The sequence below is a fragment of the Rhinatrema bivittatum genome, chromosome 4, assembly GCF_901001135.1.
Source record: "Rhinatrema bivittatum chromosome 4, aRhiBiv1.1, whole genome shotgun sequence".
Lineage (NCBI taxonomy): Eukaryota > Metazoa > Chordata > Amphibia > Gymnophiona > Rhinatrematidae > Rhinatrema > Rhinatrema bivittatum.
Genome location: NC_042618.1, coordinates 291689632 through 291712842, shown reverse-complemented (window position 1 = coordinate 291712842; position 23211 = coordinate 291689632). Strand labels below are relative to the sequence as shown.

Here is a 23211-nt window from a genome sequence, read left to right as displayed (position 1 = left end):
GGACCTATACTATGGAACACCATGCCATTAGAAATCAGATTACAAGAGACATCAAAACCTTCAGGAAAAGTTTAAAAACATGGCTATTTAAGCAAGCATATCACAAAGAGAATGGAGCGTAGAGTCCAGGGAAGTGTAGGATACGGTCAGTAGAACACCCACACACATCACCTTAATCAATATGTGTGTATTTTATTTTCGCTCACCACCAAAGGCTAAGATACAATTATTAATCTATTTTAAAGCTGATACAGATTGGAATGGACATGATTTATCACACCCACCAATTAATATTTTTTTACGAAACTAGGTTACCGTAACTTAATGGCATCTGTTTAGTTGATATAATTTAATACAGCTAGGAATATTAATTTATGTGCCTCATTGTAAACAGTTGTGATGGTATCTAGCTTAACGACAGTATAGAAAAGATTTTAAATAAATAAAATAAATAAATCTCTCCTTGTCTCCCTTTACATCTGTTACTTTCAATGCTACTTGAATATCTAGGGGCTGATGCAATATCATGCACGTAAAAATGTGAATCCAAACTGGGTGTCCATTTTTTGAATGCACGTACATCCACCTCTCCTGAGCACCCAATGCAATAACCAAATGAGTTGCCATGCTAAAACAGACACACTAGGGATAAATTGTGCATCCTTGGCATCAGGTGCCCAGGAGACTGGCTGTGTGCGGGTTACCAAAAGGATGTCAAATACAAGCATCTGTTTTATCCCGTGGCAGAAAATTTACTGGCTCAATAAACACAGCGTGTATATTGTCCGTCCAGAAATTTTTTTTTCCCCCCCATCAAGCTTTTTTTTTTTTTTTATGATGCTTTCTGTGGTTCCTCCTACTTAGTATCACGACGATACTAAGTAGAAGGAACCACAGAAAAGCAGTATTTTTTGTTTTTAAACATACTTTTGATGCATGGCAAGACTTTACGCCTTCTCCGTAAAATTTGATGGGTTAAATTTGCACCTCAGACGCACAGCGATTTTTTGCATCACGGGGAAATAGCTAATAACCTCATCTACATGGCATTTACATGTGATGAGTGCTATTAGCTATACCTTTGTTTGGATGCACGTTTTGGATGTGCTGATCCCCTTATTACATCGGGGGTTATGGACGTGCAGACAACTGCTCACTAACCTGTGCGTTAGGCTGGGCATACTTTATTGTATCAGCCTCCTAGTGTGCAATCATTAGTGCTTTTCTTCACTGAATAAAAACGTATACCCAAATCTGTAATTATGATGATTATAATGTAACTCAAAGGGAAAATTAAAGGAAGAAGCACTGACACAATATTCCTTCTTGATCTTAAAATTATGTACTAAACTAAATCACAGAAAGAACCATGAGGCACCTGGAACGTCCTGTGGAATTTGTTCGATGTCTGTTTCCATTGTGATCGCAAGTTTCATTGATGATGGTCGAGGGTTTCAATCCAGCACTGGGTAAGTCTTCCTGGTTTGAGAAGCTAACATTCTCTAGTCGATCCTGGCAAGAAAATAACTATTAAATGGTGCTAGTAATTAAGACAATGAACAAGGAGGGCTTGGTATTAACAAGTTCTCTACCACTAAGAACACTATTTCTTTGTACATTAGTTTCCTGTAAAAATACTTATAAGCTCTCTGGTGAAAGACCCCTTGTTTACAGTAAGTACTGGAGAAATTATAAAAATTAATCTTAATTGCTGACATTTTTCTTAGTCTTCACTAGCAATAACTCCTTCCTGATAGGCTTCCTATTCACACCTGCACTGGAGCAGATGTCTCACTTCTCTAATATTGGAAGGAGAAAGGGCCACATTCCATAGGGCCCCATAAACACCATTTTTCAGCTCTGGCCTTCACTTGCCTACAAAACTTCCAAGGCAGAAACAAAACTGTTAATGTAGCTGCTAATTCTTTCTTCATCCCCAATTTTAAAGCCTATGCACTCTGGTACCCCTTTCAGGATGTTATAAGGATCTGCCACTGGAACTATTCCTAAGAGCTGGGCCACAATACTGCCCCGGGATAGATTTGCTGATGCTTTCTTACCCAGTGCCTCAACTATAGTAACATAGTAATGAAGAAAAAGCAAATATCCATTATCTTCAACCCTGCCAGCTGTGTCTGATTACTCCATAGGTGATCACAAGTGGTTGACCAATCATGAAAGGTGGAATATATTCAAAAAAATAAAGGAAACAAATGTTTGTCAAAGCACATTCTCTCCCAATGGAAGAACTGACTTCATGACCCCAACAATGACTTTAACCTATCACGAAAGTCATCCATCGTATGCAAGACTTGGAGGGTGGCCAATATAACGCCCATCTTTAAAAAAAGGGCTCCAGGTGTGATCCAGGAAGTTACAGACTTGAAGGGGTTAACTTTATTGTAGAAATTATTCTAAAGAACAAAATCACAGAACATATAGAAAATCATGGTTTAAATAGGACACACACATTAAATCAAATGAAGAATCTGGTATGTAAATTTTCCTCAATATTACTATGGAACCACGTACAAATTACTTTTAAATTTGTAGGACCTCTGTGCTACATGGGTGTGTAACATGTACAACCCATCTGTAGTTTACAGGTCCAATGTTACTTTATTTCTCCTAAACAATACTCTTTCTTGGAGTTTTTATAAACACCTCAATTTTTTAAGTTGTTTTTCTGTATATATATAAAAATGTTCAAAGACCCAGCAACAGCTCTTCACTTCGGATAAGAATAATCATTCATACCACTCATAGGAGCGTGATACTCATCTGTTAAATGATTTTCTAACGCATTCTGCGTTATTAAAGAAGAAGTGACTTCAACTGGAACCGCGAGAATAGCGACTATTTGAGACCCTTCAGAACTGGAATTCATACTTTACCCCTGAAGCAGGACCAGGACGGTCCGAAACACGATCGAGTCGGGACGGGACGATGCTAGGATGCAGAATGCGTTAGAAAATCATTTAACAGATGAGTATCACGCTCCTATGAGTGGTATGAATGATTATTCTTACCCGAAGTGAAGAGCTGTTGCTGGGTCTTTGAACATTTTTATATATATACAGAAAAACAACTTAAAAAATTGAGGTGTTTATAAAAACTCCAAGAAAGAGTATTGTTTAGGAGAAATAAAGTAACATTGGACCTGTAAACTACAGATGGGTTGTACATGTTACACACCCATGTAGCACAGAGGTCCTACAAATTTAAAAGTAATTTGTACGTGGTTCCATAGTAATATTGAGGAAAATTTACATACCAGATTCTTCATTTGATTTAATGTGTGTGTACATTCTTATGGATCTGGAATAAGATTGTTTTGGGCACATTTGTTGTGATAATTATCGTAGTTTAAATAGGACACAGCCAGCATGGGAAATCTTGCCTCACCAATCTGCTACTTTTTTTTAAGAGGCTTAATAAACAAGTGGATTTTTAGAAGACATTTGACGTTCTCCATGAGAGATTCCTGAGAAAATTAAAAAGTCACAGAATAGGAGGCAATATCCTATAGCAATTGCAAATTGGTTAAAAGATAGGAAACAGAGAGTAGGACTAAATAGTCAGTTTTCTCAGTGGAGAAAGGTAAACAGTGCAGTGCCTCAGGGATCTGTACTGGGACCAGTGCTTTTTAATATATTTACAAATAATCTGGAAAAGGGAACGGGGAAATCAGATTTTCAGATGACACAAAATTATACAGAGTTGTTAAATCACAAGTGGATTGTGAGAAATTGGAGGAAGACCTTACGAGACTGGGAGAGAGCATCCAAAAGACAGATGAAATGTAATGCTGACAAGTGCAAAGTGATGCACTTAGGGAAAATAACCCACACTGTACTTACACGATGTTAGGTTCCATATTGGAATTTTTACCCAGGAAAAGGATCTGGGCATTCATAGTGGATAATACTTTGAAACCCTAAGTTCAGTGTACAGTGATTGTAAAAAAAAACCCAGAAATCATTAGGAAATTATTGGGAAAGGAATAGGGAATAAAACAGAGAATGTCATAATATCTCTGTGTAGCTCCATCGTGACAATGCACTTAGAGAGTGTGGTATGCAATTCTGGTCGCTACATCTCAAAAAAAAAGATATAATTGAAGTGAAAAAGGTAGCAAGCAGGGAGAACAAAATGATTAAGGACATGGAACAACTCCCCTATGAGGAAATGCTAAAGAGGTTAGAGCAGTTTAGCCTGGAAAAGAGATGGCTGAGGGGAGATATGGTAGAGGCCTATAAAATCATGAGTGGAATAGAACAGGTAAGTATGAATCAGTTATTTACTGTTTCAAAAAAATACAAAGACTAGAAGACACTCCATGAAGTTAGTAAATAGCATATTTAAAACAAATCAGAGAAAATGTGTGCACGCGCGTCCCAGCATGAACACATGCCGATTTTCTAACATGCATGCGCAAGTTAGAAAACCCGTGGGCCGCGCACATATGTGCAGGTGGTGCGCGCAAGGGGGGGATTTTTGCAATTTCCGCACAACGCATTCAGGTCTTCCCCAGTTCCCTACCCTCCTACCTGAATTCCCTCCCTCTTCCCCTCTCCTCCCCACCCCCTAAACTCTACCATTTGTTTATTTTTTTCTTTCTTTTACAACTTTCTTCAGGCTCCCGAGTAAGTTGTGCGCGCCAACCAGCTCCCAGGGCACGAATGTTCAGGACAGCGATCAATGGCGCTCTCCAGGCTCGCCCCCTGCCCCGAACACGCCCTCCGGCCTGCCCCTTCAAAGAGGCCCGGCACTTATGCACGTGGCCAGGCCCCTTCGAAAATTCGCTCAGTGCGCACAAGGCCCGGCCGTGCACATAAACCCAATATTTACACCCACGGGCTTTTGAAAATCTACCTGAAAATGTCTATGGTACCTGAATTGTAACTTGCTTGAGTTCAGTTTTGGAAAAGGGTGAGTAATTAAATCTTTAATCTAAATTCTAAAAACCTAAATTTATCCTCCAGAACCTCCCTCTTGCACTTTTTCCTGTCACTAGGACCCACATGCACCACCACAACTGGCTCCTCACCAGCACTCTCTAAAATCATATTCTGGTAATGCACAATGTCAGTTACCTTTGCACTAAGCAGGCAAGCTACCAAGCAATTCTCAAATTCAACAGCCAACTAGCTATCTATATTCCTAATGTCTAAATCACCAATTACAATAGCAGTGCTAACACTTTCTTCCTGGGCACGCGCCACTGAAGAGACATCCTCGGTGCAAGAAACCACCTGGACGGTAATTCCTAAGTACAGGATCGCTTCCTGCCACAACAAGGTGATAGTCTGCTAAGTGACTTATGAAAAAAACAAATTTGGATCAGTTAGTGCTAATAAATTATTGCCCTATTTCTACCTTACCATTTTTGTCTAAAATATCGGAGAAAATGGTGTTAAAACAACTTTAGCAATACCTTGAAGAGTTCTGAATTGCCATCAATATAGTTTCCAATGAGATCATAGCAGAAACACTGCTTATATCACTGCTTGACATTTTTCGTTGGGACTTTGATAGTGGTAAAAGCTATGTGCTGACCTTCTTGATATATCTGCTACATTCAACACACTGGATCACTCAATCTTACTATCTCAATTAGCTGAAAATGGAATCAAGACACTGCACTCCAGTGGTTTAAATTGTATCGCATCAACTAAGTACAACAGGTTAGATTAGACCAGTCATCTTCCACTTGGTATTCATCAACAACAGGAGTAGAACAGGGTTCATATAGCTGTCAGCCACACTTTTCGACATTTATCTGTCTTGGTGTTGGACATATTCTCTATGATAATATACAGTTTTCTATTCCAGTACTATCAGTTTTTCATGTGTTATCAGAAGTTAATATTTATATCTCAGCAATAAAACAATGGATGATGACATAAGAACATAAGAAAATGCCATACTGGGTCAGACCAAGGGTCCATCAAGCCCAGCATCCTGTTTCCAACAGTGGCCAATCCAGGCCATAAGAACCTGGCAAGTACCCAAAAACTAAGTCTATTCCATGTAACCATTGCTAATGGCAGTGGCTATTCTCTAAGTGAACTTAATAGCAGGTAATGGACTTCTCCTCCAAGAACTTATCCAATCCTTTTTTAAACACAGCTATACTAACTGCACGAACCACATTCTCTGGCAACAAATTCCAGAGTTTAATTGTGCGTTGAGTAAAAAAGCACTTTCTCCGATTAGTTTTAAATGTGCCCCATGCTAACTTCATGGAGTGTCCCCTAGTCTTTCTACTATCCGAAAGAGTAAATAACCGATTCACATCTACCCGTTCTAGACCTCTCATGATTTTAAACACCTCTATCATATCCCCCCTCAGTCGTCTCTTCTCCAAGCTGAAAAGTCCTAACCTCTTTAGTCTTTCCTCATAGGGGAGTTGTTCCATTCCCCTTATCATTTTGGTAGCCCTTCTCTGTACCTTCTCCATCGCAATTATATCTTTTTTGAGATGCGGCGACCAGAATTGTACAGTATTCAAGGTGCGGTCTCACCATGGAGCGATACAGAGGCATTATGACATTTTCCGTTTTATTCATCATTCCTTTTCTAAGGACTAAGATTAATGATAGAGAGAAAACTGAAGTGCTAGCTGGGTCAGCTAGAGATAATAGGAGATTGGGCCGTTCCTATTTCTAAACAGGTCTGCAATTTGACATTTTTGACACTTTACTTACTTTTCTATCAAAAATGAAATCCTACTTTAAAAAATGATTTATAAAACTGCATTTGAGTACTGTAACCTTTTTTAAATATTGATGATTTTCATTCTGTTCTTCAGGCTATATGATTCTAACTGGCCTAGATTATTACAATGTCATCTACATCAGATGGCCAGCTTCCGCACTAATGGCACTGCAATCTGTGCGGAATGCAGCTGCTAGGGTACTTATGGGTACTCAGTGCAATGAACATTTATCATATTGTTTTCGTTATTACTCGCTTCCTATTCCCTGGTGCATACAATTTAAAATATTAACTATAGTCTATAAAGCTCTGCAGAACAATGGAGCATTTTATATTGCATCCACTTTAAAACTTTATACTCCATTGCATGCGATAAGATCAGCAGCACAGAATCTACATCTTTAACACACACGAGAAAACTTTTATGGTTGCAGGCCTGACAATGTGGAAATGATTTACCAGCTAATTTAAGGGCTGGGCAATCAAAGTCTTTGAGGAAAAATCTTGAGGCATTTTTGTTTTCTCAGGCCTTAGGGACCTATTAGTACTGCCTTGTAAGATGACTGTTTGTTCTTTTATCTGGTTGATCTGATTGTGTGTTTTAGTTAATAAGTTTACAGAATATACTGTATATTGGTAATGGTTTTATCTTTGTTTTATTTTTTCCCCAACAGTGTTTTCCACCATATTGGAGATGATTGTTCTAGGTTTATTTTTATGAATGTAGTTTAACACCTGTCTAGAATTGTGGATAGGTGGGAAATAAATATTTTTTAATAAATAAAGCAGCACAAGAGCGGCCAGGCTAGAGTTATGACTGCTCTATTATGTCCCTGAAGGTCACCTCTATACAGCTCTCTATCTGCCTTAGCCCCTCCATGTCTGCCACTAGCCTCAAATATCCAACTCATTCTCCAAATGCCAGGAGCTCTCTGCAATAGGTACACACATACAATCTCTCACCAACAGTAGACAGTCATACATGTGGCTTTCTTTGCAAAAGACTGGATAGCCTCCATCTCAATGCTGGACTTGTCTGCATCTTGATTTTGTTGAGTTGCTAAAGATTTTTAAAGCTGTTTAAAAACCATATATTTGTGTTTTATGTTAATTTGATAATGACCTGCAATAAGACAAAGTAATCAACTGCTAAAATCAGGGTTAATTGCATATTAATCCCTAATTGACTTATTTAGAAAAAGTTTTCCTCCTAATAAGGATAAAAATCTATATATGAAAAAATGTGACTGTGGTAGGTGAGAAATAGGGGGGTGGGTGAGAGGGAATCAGACACCAATGATTACTTGTCCAGGAACCAGCAATCACACCATCTTAGAGCCAACAATTAACTTTTTAAAATTCTCAATTACTTTCCCAACACATACACTCAAGCTACATACAGCACTAATTCAAACCTCTCAAACTATTTCCCACTGCACACACAAATATATAAACACAGTAACAGTTCAACCTTCAAACAAATTCCTTTGTGAGATTAAATCACACTTTCCTAGCAAACCAATAAAATCCTATCACACCAGCAAACACAGCTTCTGCTTACAGCACTCCCTCAGGACAGTATGCAATGTAACTGTAAACTAGTGCTATGTATGCCTGTACATGAACTACATATTAAACAGAACAGTCATACGTATGTTCATGTTAATAGAAAAAAATAGTGTAATTTTATAAATGAGAGTAGACAGGTAATTACTAGTAATCTGAGAGAAAAAAAGAATTAGAATGTGACCATGCAGAAGTTGGTAACAATGGCAGAGAAGATCCACACCAGATGCTCTGAAGGAAATGCTTTGCAGCATACATTACTGGGTTAAGAAAACTGTAAATGGGAATCTGCAAACAGCAACCAGAAAGGAAAGCATGCGGAGACTTTCTCTATCCACCTTTCTCCACTGAGAAAATAGCCCTTTTCTCTGTTTTCTATCTTTTAACCAGTTTCCAATAAACAATAGGACATTGTCTCCTACCCCATGACTTTTTAACTTCCTCAGAAGTCTCTCAGGAGGGATTTTGTCAAACGCTTTCTGGAAATCTAGATACTATATATCAACTGGCTAACCTTTATGCACATTTATCCCATCAAAAAAATGTAGCAGACTGGTAAGGCAAGACTTCCCTTGGCTAAATCCACATTGGCTTTGTTCCATTAAACTATGACAGTTTCCACCATTTTGCCTGGCAAAAGACATCAGACTTACTGGATCACCTCCGGATCCCTTTTTAAAAACTGGCACTACATTGGCAACCCTCCAGTCTTCAGGTACCACAGACAATTTTAATGATAGCTTACAAATTACCAATAGCAGGTCCGCAATTTCATTTTTCAGTTCTTTCAGAGCTCAAGGATGTATACCATCTGGTCAAGGTAATTTGCTACTCTTTAGTTTGTCAATTTGCCTTATTACATCTTTCAGGTACATTGAGTTTGTTTCGGCTCCTCTGAATAATCATCCTTGTCATTCAGCCAGACTAGTCCAGATGCATGGGATGTACCCAAATTATCCTTCTATTGGGTAGAACACTGCCAATCCCACTCTCAAGACTTTTGAATCCAAGGAAGCCTCTTCCCCTGGCTCAAAGGTTGAGACAAAGAAGACCAGGTAACTATTCTGCAAATCTTTAATGGCGACGACAGGCAAAGTTCTGACCATGAAGCCACCTGCACCCTGGTAGAGTATGCCCTCAATTTATTGGGAAGCCGGAATCCTTTGGATATAAGCTTCCCCTATCGCTTCTTTACTTCAAAGTGCTATTGATGCTTTTGAACCATTAAGTCAAACAAATGATACTGAGTTTATGAAACTATTAGTAACCTTTAATTACAGTAGAACTTTTAACATCTAAATGACAAAACTAAGCATACTTTTCTCCACACGAGTCCCTTTGAAAGGAAAGAAGATATACCATCTAGCTAAGATGAAAAAATGTGAAACCATCTTAGAAAGAATCGAAGGAACCATGAGAATCTACACCACCTCGTCCAAAGAACCCAAAATGGGATCTCTATATAACAAAGCCTGCAGCTCCGAAAGTCATCTGGTAGAACAAATTGCTACCAGAAAAGCCTATCTTAAGCATAAGCAGTTTAAGTGCCATCTCTCTTACAAGCTCAAAAGGATGACCAACCAGGTACAACACCAAATTCTGATTCCAGAGAGGTATTGATCCCTCTTACCAAAGGCCAAATATGCTTCACTACCTGAAGGAAACAAGATACATTCGGATGAGATGATAAAGGTCTGGCTTATCAACCAGCCTCTGTAACAGACCATAGTTGCTATCTAACCTTAGGCGGTTAAGGGCCAACCCTTATCTAATCCCCTGCAGGAATTCTAAGATAACCAACACTGAAGCTCTTCTAGTCAATACCTTCTTAACTGAGCACCAAGCCTCAACTTCTGGACTCCCACATATGCCCAGGGAGTGAAAACTTTCTTGGAGCACAAAAGGGTATTTACAGCCTTCTGAGAATATCCCTTCTCTGACAGATAAGCTGAAAGACAAAACCAAGACTGTTCCTAGTGAACCACCATCCCTGTCCTGAGGCAACAATAACAGATCTTGTCCAGCATTCTCACCAGGGCACCCTGGACAATTGGGAGCTATCAATATTACCAGCCTCTGTTGCCCTAAAATCTTCTGAAAGAATCTGCCCTCTAGAAGCCACAGAAGGAACCCTGAACTGGCCAGACTTGTATTAGATGTTTTAAAACAACTAGAAAACAGTATTATTCATTTTCAAGTCGATACTGTTGACAGCGACAGAGCATTGCTCCAGGATTGTTTTGATTAGTTATCAGTTCGCTGTATCCAGTGGTGTATTTTTTGATATATTTTGGTTTGTCACAGACTTGTATTAGGGCATCCAAACTGGATGAACGTCTTACTCTTCACACTCATAGATTTCTGCTGATCACCATCACTGGGAGAATACCTTCTGGGAATATCTCCGAGGTCCAGCCTGTTGCAACTGAGGAAGTCTGCTTGTATGTTCTCGCTATAAGAGCAACAGAGAGCTTTTTTACATGCTTCTCCACTTGGATTAACTGGAGACCTACCTGTTCTGCCAGATGCCGACACCTGTTCCTGTCTCTGGGAATCAAGTATGCCACTACCATAGCATTAGCTGACAAGATCCTGACCACCTGATTCTGAAGAATGGAAGCAAACTAAAAGGAAAGTCTTCCCTATCTTTCTGGTTTCTAACAAATTAATGGACCACTTGACTTCTCCAGATTCCAAGTGCCTTGAGCCTCTATATAGTAAGCTCCCCAACCCCAGAGACTGACATCCAAGGTCACTATTACTCAAATGGGAGATTTGAGAATCAAGATCTGTTCCTACTGTCAGGTTCCAATATACTAGCTACAAAGCAACTCTCAGGCTCACGTCTTCAGAGGGAATCCCATAAAAAACACCTGAAACTGAGGACATTAATTTAAGAGCAAGCATTTCATGTGCGCTCTTGCCTAAGGCACTAAATCCAAGGCAGTCACCATGGATTCCAATACCTGAAGATTAATCCATACCATGGATCTCTGAAGCCTTAATAAACTATGCACTTGGCTCTGCAACTTCCAGATTTGTACGCTTCCGGTAAAAGTCCAAAAGGCTAACAACTTGCCTAGCCTTTGTACTAGAGAAGGACTTCTCACACCTTCACTGTTAAGTCTGAGAACTTTCGGACTGCCCCAAGTTTCCATCTTTTATCTTCCTTTTTGGAATCTACCAAAGATTCTAGACCACTGGCCATGCATCAACCTCTCTGGTTTTTCATGCTTGGAATCCCTCAAGCAGCTCCAAGCTGGAGTTAATCACGACATCCTCTTAAAATTGTCTTCAGGTAATCTGGAGACTTGTTTCCCTCCAAGCTTTCACCAGCTTTTCTAAATCTTCTCCAAAAAGATTTCCCTAGAAGAAACACTTGGACTACCTTGTCTTGGAAACTGAAACTGCTGATCAATTACCTAGCCACAGCAAACAAGCAGCTATAATAGAAACTATAATCCTAGTCAAAGCACGGACTAATTCATGAGGCATCCACCAAAAATGTCGCCCTCTGTGCCATCTGAGCTGCATCCTCTAGGATCATATGCCCATATTCTAAGGAACTTTCCAGTATATGCTGAGACAAATGCAATCATGCCCTAGCAACACCTCTGCTACACACACCTGCCTACAGCACCAAACCAGCAGCCTCTATCTTCCTATCCTGAGCATCTTTGAAGGCAGAGACCCCACCTTCCACAGGAATAGTGGTCCTCTTAGTGACAGCATAAATGAGTGCGTCCACTTGAGAAAATTCCAGCTTTTCCCTTTCCTGAGCCAAGAGAGAATACAGCCTCCCCATAGTCTTACCCTCTTTAAAATTTAACGTTGGTGTATCTAATTACACAGAGATCAGTCTTATCTAAGCCAATGGAAATCACTTTCAATAGTTTCCTTAAACTCCTATCCTCTTTTTTTATTTTTTTCCACTATATCCAGCATTCTTAGGGATTGTAAATCTATGGGACAAAGTTCCTCTTTGTGGCACAACCAAACATAGCTAATTATCCTCTCCCCTAGGGAAACATTCCTCTTCCTCCGACTTTCCCTCACTGCCACTTTCCCTTAAAACCTTAAGGTCCTCAAGTGACAGATCGAAACATGCAGAATTTTCTCCCCTCCCAATCCTTTTCTACTTTTTTTTTTCATTCTTTTGCTCTGGATACCTAAAAGGAGTTCCCGGGGACAGTATCACTCAGAAGGGAAATCTGGAGATGCCTCTGTCCTAAAGAAAAGGACATGATGCAAACTTCACAAACTCCATGGGAATAGAGACCCAGAAGAGAAAAGAATCACATCTTCAGCTGAAGAAATGGAAGCTGCTCCTTTTAATTCCACCCTGGAGGAACTGCAGACCAGACTGCTGCGATATCCACAGGAACCAGCGTAGGAGGTCCCTGCTCTGAGTTACTCCATTCTCACAGTTCTAATATGGCCACTGTCCCCTCCACAGCAGCAAGTACGCCGGTGGGAATGGCATACAGATGATCCTGTCTATGCGGGCCTCCCAGGGCAGATGGCTCCATGCTCTGCACTCTCCCCCTTTCCACCCCACAAGATTTACAGAGGCTTCCCCCTCCCAGTGCCTAAAAGTGCAATACATATGCATTGCAAACTGAACACTTCCTGCACACCTGAGAGGTCATCATTTCCTCCCTTAGTTTACAGTTCCTCAAACGGCAAACCATTCTTCTGCCTTTTTTTTTTTTTTTTTTTTTTTTTTTACAGTTTTTACAGGCATGGCATAGAGTTCAGGAAAAGGGAGGGAAAAAATAGACAGGGGATCCTGGTTTAGACTTTTTTTTTTTTTTTTTTTTTTTTTAAGGCGAGGAGAAAAAAAGCATGGGGAGGGAGTAAAGGTTAATTCTAGCAACATTAGCCAAGGAAAATCCTGTTCCAACAACTGGAAGTCCCCTGGCCGTGCTCAACCAAGGAAAGAGTACACGACTTTCAGCTCAGGAGCTGCCATCCAAATTTCTATTTTCTTCACCAGGCCTCAGCTCACAGCACAGCATGCTTGCCGGCCATCTTCTGGAGACAGAGAATACTGGCAGGCTGAAGTCAGCAAACCTATTAGTCACTGTCTCCATCTGCTGGTTGGGAGGCATAACCCATGTGTCTGGACTTGTCTGGCTGGAAAACGAGGAATCTATTTTATTCATTTATAAAATCATCACTGGAACTTTCCTTCTGATTAGCATGCTTAATATGCTAAATATTCACCCAAACCTAGGTTTTCAAACTTCTAATTCTCAGGGATCCTAGGACCATTTCATAAAAACATCACACAGGCAGGTGGACCACTGAGTAACAAGGCACATAGCTCCAATTCTCCAAACTTTTAATACTCTACCTGCTTAGCCATTTCTTTCTTTTTTTTTTCTTCTCTTTTTTCCTCTTCCCTTCTCTGAATCTCATTCAAGATTTCCAATTTCTGGAATAAATATTGACATTATCTAAGGGTCGGAGCTGCTTTAAGAAGGTTCCACTGATAATGAAATGCAGAAGTTGGCAGACAGATAAGTTACACATTTATAATACAGCACTACCTGTGGGCTCCAGCAAAGATATAGAGTTATAGGTGGGGAAGCTTGGAGATTGAGGGTAAGAAAAATGTCATGCATTTCTCATTTTAGATAGAAGATAACATTTTAAAAAATCCTGATAAGTTGAGTGTGATTACTTACCTGCAACTGCTGTTCTCTGACAGTGTGCAGGGATCAGAAGCAGTGCAGCTGAGGGGAGAGAGGACTGAGTAGAGTATACAATCCTGTTCCCTTCCTCCCTCCCATCAAATCACTGAGGCAGCAAAGAGCAGGCCATGCTTTTGAGCTGTCCTCCAGCCCCTCTAATCTGACAAGGAGGCTGAAGAAAGCCAGCTGACTCCAACTCAAAGAGGCAGTCTGTGCCTTACTGGCCAAGGAAAGAGGGGGAGAATTGCTAGACTGGATAATTTACAGGACGAATGGGATTTGAGGACCAAAAGGGTCTAGGAGTAGATTTGGGAGCTCTAGGGTTGGGGAAGGAAGGCAGAGATTAAAAAAAATAAAAAATGTTCTCTACCTACCCCAGGTCCCACAAGTGCTCAACCCCCAGCACTAAGATGGCAGACAAAAGAAAATTAGGTCTTACCTCCGATAATTTTCATTCCTGTAGTACCAAGGATCAGTCCAGACTTCTGGGTTTTGCCTCCGCACCAGCAGATGGAGACAGAGCCAAACTTGTCAGGCTCCGTATATATACCAAGGTGCCACCCACAGCCTGTCAGTATAACGTAATGTCAAAGCAGAAAGCCCTGAACTGAAAACTAACTAAATACCGGAATAACAACCGGAGAACCCTGAGCTCACTGTCCCCAACGAGAGACCTGCTCCAGAAACAGAAATACAAACATATAACAACTGAACTACATGAAAAGTCCCCCAACATCCTCACATAAGGAAAAACACAGCGGACTCTCAGAGACTGAAGAGAGGATTGAGGGTGGGACTCTGGACTGATCCTTGGTACTAGAGGAACGAAAATTATCAGAGGTAAGACCTAATTTTCTTTTCCCTGTACGTACCGGATCAGTCCAGACTCCTGGGATGTACCAGAGCTGAGACTACTTGGGATGGGATCCGGAGAGGCCTGCTCTTAAAACGCCAGCTCCGAAGTTGCCTTCCCTTGAGCCCTGGACATCCAGGCGATAATGACGTGCAAAAGTATGCAATGATTTCCAAGTTGCAGCCCTGCAGATCTCCAGCGGCGAAATCTGCATACACTCTGCCCAGGAAGCCGCCTGGGAACGCGTCGAATGGGCCTTGAGACCCTGTGGTAGAGGCCTTCCACTGAGTGGATATGAGGAACCTATGGCCTCCTTCAACCAATGAGAAATGGTGGCCTTGGAGGCCATATGGCCCCTTCTTGGACCCTGACAAAGTACAAACAGGTGATCCGATAAACGAAAGTCATTAGTGACTTCCAAGTATCAGAGCAGCGTTCTACGCACATCCAACTTCTTCAGATCCCTCGAAATAGGATCCGCCCCAGTGATATCCGAAAAGGAGGGAAGATCCACCGACTGATTCAAATGAAATGAAGAGACCACTTTCGGAAGGAACGAGGGAACCGTGCGCAGAGAGACTCCTGCTTCAGAGAACCGCAAGAAAGGCTCCCTACAGGACAAGGCCTGAAGCTCTGACACACTTCTAGCGGACGCGATCGCCACCAAGAAAACAGTCTTCAACGTAAGGTCCTTGAGAGTCGACCTTTTTAACGGCTCAAAAGGAGGAGCACATAGGTCCTTGAGAACCACATTCAAGTTCCAGGAAGGACACGGAACCTTCATGGGCGGTCGCAACTGATTCGCCCCCTTCAAAAACCGGACCACATCAGGATGCGCCGCCAGGGGTCTCCCTTCGAGAAACCCCCGAAAGCACCTAAGAACCGCTACCTGTACTCTCAAAGAACCACAGGATAGACCTTTAGCTAAACCATCTTGTAGAAAGGCCAAAATGGCGGAAACAGATGCCCGGGTAGAGGGGATCGAACGCTCCATGCACCAAAATTCGAAGACCTTCCACACTCGTACATACGCTAAGGAAGTCGACTTCTTGCGCAATCTCAACAAAGTAGAAATCACTGCGTCCGAATAGCCTTTGCTCTTTAGACGGCGCATTTCAAAAGCCATGCTGCTAGACAAAAGCGATCTACCTGATCGAAACACACGGGACCCTGACGGAGGAGATCCGGAAGGTACGGAAACCTCAGCGGCCCCTCCACTGCTAGATTGACGAGATCTGCAAGCCAGGGCCACTGTGGCCATTCGGGGGCCACCAGAATGACCTCGGATGGATGGGCCTCTATGCGACGAAGGATCCTGCCAATCAGCGGCCAAGGAGGGAAGACATACAGCAGAATTGTTGTTGGCCAGGGCAAGCCAAGGCATCCACTCCTTCCGCCCCTGTCTCTCTTTGACGGGCGAAGAACCTTGGGGCTTTGGCATTCTGGAAGGGTCGCCATCAGATCCATGGCCGGCATGCCCCATCTGTTGCAGATGAGTTGAAAGCCCTGTCCGCCAGTTCCCACTCTCCTGGGTCGAGTTGATGACGGCTCAGGAAGTCCGCGTGCACGTTGTCGACCCCTGCGATATGGGATGCCGCTATGCTGACCAGATGACGCTCCGCCCACTGCATCAGAAGGCGAGCTTCGAAGGCCACCGGTTGACTCCTGGTTCCCCCTTGACAATTGATGTAGGCCACTGTGGTCGCATTGTCGGAGAGAACCCTGACCGACTTTCCCCGAACCAGGGCGGTGCAATGCCAGTCGCACCACCCTGGTCTCCAGCCGATTGATCGACCAGTGAGACTCTGTCGCAGACCAGCGTCCCTGAAACGACTTCCGTAAGCAAACCACTCCCGCATCCATGGTGACCACCGTCCAGTCCGGCGTCATGAGAGGCACTCCCCGGTGAAGATTGGTCGAGCACAGCCACCACCCTAGGCTGAGACGAGCCGGCTGCGTCAATGGTAACGGAAGGTAAAATTGTTTGGACACTGGGCTCCAATGGGAGAGCAACGCGGACTGTAAGGGCCGCATGTGCGCGAAGGACCAGGGAACCAGATCCAGGGTGGACGCCATTGAACCTATCATCTGTAGATAATCCCAAACCATTGGTGGCTGCATCAGAAGCAAGGCAAAAACCTGCCCCTGTAATTTGCGACAATGCTCCAACGAGAGGAAGACCACCCCTCGGCGAGTATTGAACAACGCTCCCAAAAACTCCAGAGACTGAGAGGGAATGCGATGACTCTTGGCGGTGTTCACTACCCATCCCAGGGAACGCAACAGCTGGAGTACTCGAGAGATTGCCGACCAACAGAGGGACTCCATCTTCGCCCGGATCAACCAATCGTTCAGATATGGGTGTACCAACAATCCTTCTCACCGAAGCTGCACCACCACGACCACCATAATCTTGGTGAAGGTTCTGGGAGCTGTGGCCAGACCAAATGTTAAGGCTTGAAACTGATAGTGCTTCCCCAATACGTAGAACCGAAGGTGTCTCTGGTGATCCTCTCTGATCCCAATGTGAAGATATGCTTCCATGAGATCCAGGGACGCCAGGAATTCCCCCGGACGCACTGAAGCGTTGACAGAACGCAACGTCTCCATGCGAAAACGCGGAATCCACAGGCACCTGTTGACGCCCTTGAGATCTAGAATGGGCCGGAAGGTCCCTTCCCTCTTTGGAACGACGAAATAAATGGAGTAATGTCCTCTTCGTTGCTCCCGATGTGGAACCGGCACAATCGCTCCCAGAGCCAGTAGCCGCTCCAAGGTCTGTTGGATCTCTTGACGCTTGTCTGCGTTTCCGCAAGGCGACGGGAAATATCGCGGGCAGGGCTGGCATGCAAAATCTAAGGCGAGCCATGTTTTATCACCAAGAGTACCCATTGATCAGACGTGATCCTGGTCCATTCCTCGTAGAAGAGAGACAACCTGCCCCCCTACCCTGGGTACCGAGGAATGGCCCGGCCGGACATCATTGCGCGGACTTAACACCGGCAGGGGATTGGGAATAACCAGGCCTGCCAAAACGTCTGCCCCGAAAGGACTGAGTCTGCTGCTGGCCCCCTCCCGAGCGGAAGGAGGAGGAGGAGGAGGAGGAAGTACCCGGGTGAGAGGTACGGGCTCTACGATTTCCCCTGAAACGAGACCTAGAGGAGAAGGATGACCTGGGGCATGCTCTGTCCTCTGGAAGACAATACCATTTATTCTCTCCCAGTAACTGAATCATATCGTCCAACTCCTTCCCGAATAACAGCTTACCCTTAAACAGTAAGGAGCCCAACTTGGACTTGGATGCTCCATCCGCAGCCCAGTTCCACAACCACAGCAGTCGCCTCGCCGAGACGGCAGAAACCATGGAGCGCGCCGAAGTTCGAAGAAGGTCATACAGGGCATCCGCGCTATACGCCACTACCGCCTCCAGGCATGCTGCCTGTCGGGCTTCCTCCTCCAACAGGCCCTCATTGGCAAGGAGCTGCTGCACCCAGTGTAGGCCAGCTCTGAGCGCGAAATTACTACAAATTGCCGCCCGGGCCCCTAGCGCCGAGACCTCGAAGATCTTCAATTGAACCTCCCACTTGAGATCCTTCAGAGTCATGGTACCCGTGACCAGAATGGTAGTTCGCTTCATGACCACGGAAACAGCTGCGTCCACCTTAGGGACCCGCAGAACTTCCAAGGCGTCCTCCAGCAATGGGTAAAGCTTATCCATAGCCTTCGTGACCTTCAATCCCAAGTCCGGAGTGTCCCACTCCCGAAACAGCAAATCCGTAGCTGAAAAATGGAAGGGAAAGGTCATAGGGGGCCCGCTCAGGCCCATCAACACCGGATCCATGGAACCGAGCCTAGACTCTCCTCTGGAGGGGTGGCAATGCCTAACTCCTCCAGGATTGCAGGAATGAGGGGGTCCCAGTTCGTCTCTCCTAAAGAGATGGATAACCCTGGGATCATCGCCCTCCGAAGTCTGACTCTGCCTCTTCGGCCCTGGCGACGTGGCCCCGTCTCCCTCTACCCCCCTCGGGGGTGGTGACTGGCCCTCCAAATCCTCATGGTCCGACGGGTCTTCTGAAGAATCCAAATCCTCCTGTGGGGGAAGGCCCCTCAGGGACCTTTTTGCTCTTGGAGGTCCCGCCGTGGCCTCCCGACAGGGGTGTCCCTTATCTACCGGTTGAGACCCCTCGGGCCTACTCTGCGCCGCTGCAGGATGTTTGCGGGCCATGCGGGCCTTAAAAGCCCTATGCATGGCCAAAATGAACTCAGAGAAGAAGGGGGAGCAGGAGACGTCTGATTCAGTTCCTGTATCGTGTCCTGCCCCTTCCCCCGAGAGACCCACGGGGGAGGCTGGCCCAGGAACTGGCCGCTGCGGCGAAAGGGAGGGGGCGAGTTCCTTCCCCCCCCCCCCCGACGGTGGATAAGTGATCGGGGCTGCCAGCGAAACTGGCAGCAAAATGGCGGCTTTTGGCGCGCTTGTCTGGAGCCGTTTAGGAAGATGCGCGGAGGGGGCTCCAACCATGACTGTCAGAGCGCTCCGCCTGACTACCGCCCCCCCCCCCCCCCGCGCGAGCCCCAAAGTCCCCTTGTCGCCAGGAATGCAGGCTGAACACAGCCCATCCCTGGACAGCCGCGCGCGCTGACCCGCAGGCTGCGCCACGTGGCATGGCGGGACGCGCCACGTGGCATGGCGGGACGGGCCACGCTGCTGGCTGCTGCACCTACCTTTTTTTTTTTTTTTTTTTTTTTTTTACAAAGACGCTGTCCCCTGGCGAGTGCTGAAGCGGCCTGGTTGGGGTGAGTGAGTGGGGTGAGTGAGCCAGGCTCCCCGGTATCACCCTGGCTGGGCCGGTTCTCACCGCAGGGTCCTCGACCCTAGGCCACAGCAGCCCCACAACCAGGGGGGATGGCCCCCTCGGGACCTAACAACCCCATGGGAGGTTCAGGTCCGAACCACTGGACTAGCTGCTGAAAGAAGAAAGTGAAATTTATTTTTTTTTTAAACTTTACTAAAAAGGAGAAAGGGAGGACAAATCCAATCTAAAACCCTTACTCCCCTAACACTAAACCCAATTTGGTTCAGACGAGACTGTGCGTTAAGCACCCCGCATCTGCTGGAGACAGAGTTATACTGACAGGCTGTGGGTAGCACCCTGGTATATATACGGAGCCTGACAAGTTTGGCTCTGTCTCCATCTGCTGGTGCGGAGGCAAAACCCAGGAGTCTGGACTGATCCGGTACGTACAGGGAACTGAGAGAAGAGCATTGGTGGGGATGGAGATTGAGAAAGAAATGTCTTTTCCCGAGTGTGTGAGAGCAAGTGTGTGGAAGAGAGAAAGTTCACATCTAGTTCATGCACAGATCACACTAGGCCCAGGCCCTGGGTCTTCATCCCATGTCCATACTTCCCTTTTGTAAAAAATTTAAAACACTTAGCCACATGGCAAAATTTAAAATGACACAAAATAATTTTATATTATTTCTAAGTTTGTATTTTTATTTTCTCCTTTTGATACAAGAAAATATTTATTCACAGAAAGGGTGCTGAACAGGAACATGCAGCCTCTAAGTTTTTAATTCAATTCTTTTTTCTTTTTTGGAGGGTGTGACAACACATGAGCAATCAAAACTTTTCAACACATGAGCAGTCAAAACTTTTCCTTTAAGTGCTTTTATTTGCAGTGTTTAAACAGCATTCCACATTTAAACTTTAGCGTCATAATTTCCTAAATAATCTCAGGCCAGCTATTCTCAGGGGCTGCCTAAACCCTCTGTACTCACAGTTTCAATTCATTTCACAAACACTTCCATTAAGCAGGAGCTGCCCCTCCTGTCTAAGCCTTCTAGGCCCCTAGTTCTTACCCTCAGCTGTAGGAGCCTCCCTGGGACCATAATCCCTTACTACACGCAGCCTTAAGGTGGACTGGATCAGATACCTGGAAGAGGTCCTTAAGGTGGATATGTGCTCTGTCATGGGGTGGGGCGAGAGGTTCGTTTCTTCAGTTTATTTAATAGTTTTTTCAGTTTAGTTTGTATGCCAACACCCCCACAGAAAAAAATAAATTTAAAAGCCCACAAAAGTTTCTTTAAAAGGGCCTCCTGCCCTGACACAATTTAACCCTAGGTCTAGGTGGGCCCCCCCGGGCCACTCCAACCCCCATTCCCTCCAATATAAATGCCATCTAAGGAATTCCTCCCATCCCCCACATTCACATTTGCTGAGTAGTTCCTATCTCAGCCCCTACTTACCACCTTCTCTGGTCCTTCTCAAAACCTAAAGGGCAAAAGCGAAGCCTACTTGCCCCTTCCCAGGTACAGAACTTTAAAAATGGCACTAGCCTCCAAGTGAACGGTGTTATTTTTAAATTTCCAGACCAAAGGCTGAAACAAATGGGCTTCACTCCAGCCTAAAGGGAGCAAAACCCATTCGTTGAGAAGAATCTGGGAAGGGAGTAATTGGGGGCCGGTATGGGAGCTCCCATTCACCGGCAAATTTAATGGGGAGGCCCAGCGCTGCTGTTCTGTAGCACTATATAAATGTTAAGTAGTAACAGCAGTAAGCCCCAGGTGGGAGTGGGGGTCAGAAGTCCCAAGCCCCAGGTGAAATTGTGGAAGGGCAGGAGGATGGTAGAGAGCAAAGGGAGGCCTTTTTGGGGAGTTTTGTGGGGGTTTTTTTTAAACTGCAATGAATATGAAAATACCCAAAATCTTTTGAATATTTTCATAGGGAGGACTAAATGCATGAACAGTCTCCCATTGGAGATGGAGGCAAAGGCAACTCGAAATTCAAGAAACAAAGCTGATGCTTGGTGATAGGGAAGCATGGATACAATGAGATGAAGAAGGGCCTGCAGTATTTCAACAGGAAGGGAAAAGGGACAGACTAGGCAGGCCTTGCAGTCTCTCTACCATCATAGTCTTTTTCTTTGATCTCAATTCTATCTTATAATATTCAGGAAATTTTGACATGACAATTTGTACACGTATGCATAAAGCGGCTAAAAATAAAAAGTAAAAAAAGTATTCTGTGTGTGTAACCGAAGTGAGATATTCTGTTAGTGGGTCGGATTGATGCAGCCTAGCGCATGCGAGCATGGACTAGGCTCCAGTGGGCAGCAGTTGATATGTTGCTGGCTATGTTTGGGACAGCCAGCGTCCAGGCAGAAATGGAAGGCAGGCTAAGATCAGGGCAGGCAGTGTTCAAAGGCGGAGACAATTGAGGTAAAGGCAGGCAGCAAGCAAAGCAAAATTGAGGTTCAAGCTGGGTTAACAATGAGAAGTCAATCTGAGGCAATGGACAAACAGAGCAGGCAGGAAGCAGGACAGGAATAAAGCAGTGCAGGAAGCAGGAAAGGTCAGGAACAGAGCAAACAGGCAGGCAAACAAGCAGGAACACGAGTCAAGACCAGGAAAGTGACACCAACTAGCCAAAGGAATCCATGAAAGAACCTGTTGCTGAGGCACTGGCTAGGTACACTGAGCTTCCTTACATCTCAAGACAGTGATAATGTCATCAGCCAACGCTACAGGAAGTCCCAGACATGTCCTAAAAAGGCTCAAAGATTGCAGTCTGCCTCCTAGTCAGAGCCATTGAATGCAGCATCGTACTGGAAGCTATGTCAAAGGAGGCGTCGCTGGGGAGGTAAGGAGTGTTGCAGGTAGTATTACAGGATCTTTGCAAGGATCTGTCCAGCTGTTTTCCACCCTTTACCTCCCAACAGGAGCTGTATTGGTGTTCTAGGGCATTTTGCATATTTGTAGTATTGCCTTTTCATAGGTAGGGGTGCTGCTATTTGAGTCCTAGGAGTTAGTGCTGTTTTGCTCCGTTCATATTAGTTGAGTAGAAAAAATAAAAAAGTCTTATTTTTCCTGGCTCTGCTCCCCCAATGTTATTCATCTCATCTTATTTCTATTTCTTGCCCTTCTCAATCCATCTCCCCTCTATTTTTCCCTACTTCCCTTTACTAGATCTTTCCTCCTGTATTCCCTCCTAGTTACCATCGCACCTACTTCAAACTAAAGATCCTTTTCCCCCCATTGGACAGAGCTACAATTCTGAATCATGTAAGAAAAATAGAAGTACATTTCCATTCATGGAATGGAGCAAAACCAGAGCTAGGCCAGACTCTTTGGATTGACCTAGGTAAGATAGTAATCCTGTTCCCTTCCTTTCACAGTCTTGTGTTTTTCCTCCCTTTGCAGCTATCTCTTCTTTCTATCCTTCAGGTATAGAGCATTCAAGGAGCACACCTCAATCCACAGATTGATTCTTTCACCACCTCCTTTTCAAGGGTACCATTTCCCTCAGATAGCATAGGGAAACACCAAGTCTAAAGATAGCCTCGCTCCCCCTCCCCTACATGGCTGTCTTCTCTTCC

The 23211-nt window shown here is 44.4% G+C and overlaps 1 protein-coding gene across 2 annotated transcripts in view; it reads right to left on the bottom strand.

Annotated features, from left to right (window-relative positions):
• Nucleotides 1–23211, bottom strand: part of EIF2AK4 (eukaryotic translation initiation factor 2 alpha kinase 4) — a 546008-nt gene that overhangs the window by 489819 nt on the left and 32978 nt on the right. For both annotated transcript variants that reach the window (XM_029600187.1, XM_029600189.1), the window contains exons 5-6: nucleotides 13643–13723; nucleotides 1379–1512 (exon numbers count right to left, since the gene is read on the bottom strand). In XM_029600187.1, the coding sequence (XP_029456047.1) occupies nucleotides 1379–1512; nucleotides 13643–13723 (215 nt within the window). The remainder of the gene's footprint in view (nucleotides 1–1378; nucleotides 1513–13642; nucleotides 13724–23211) is intronic.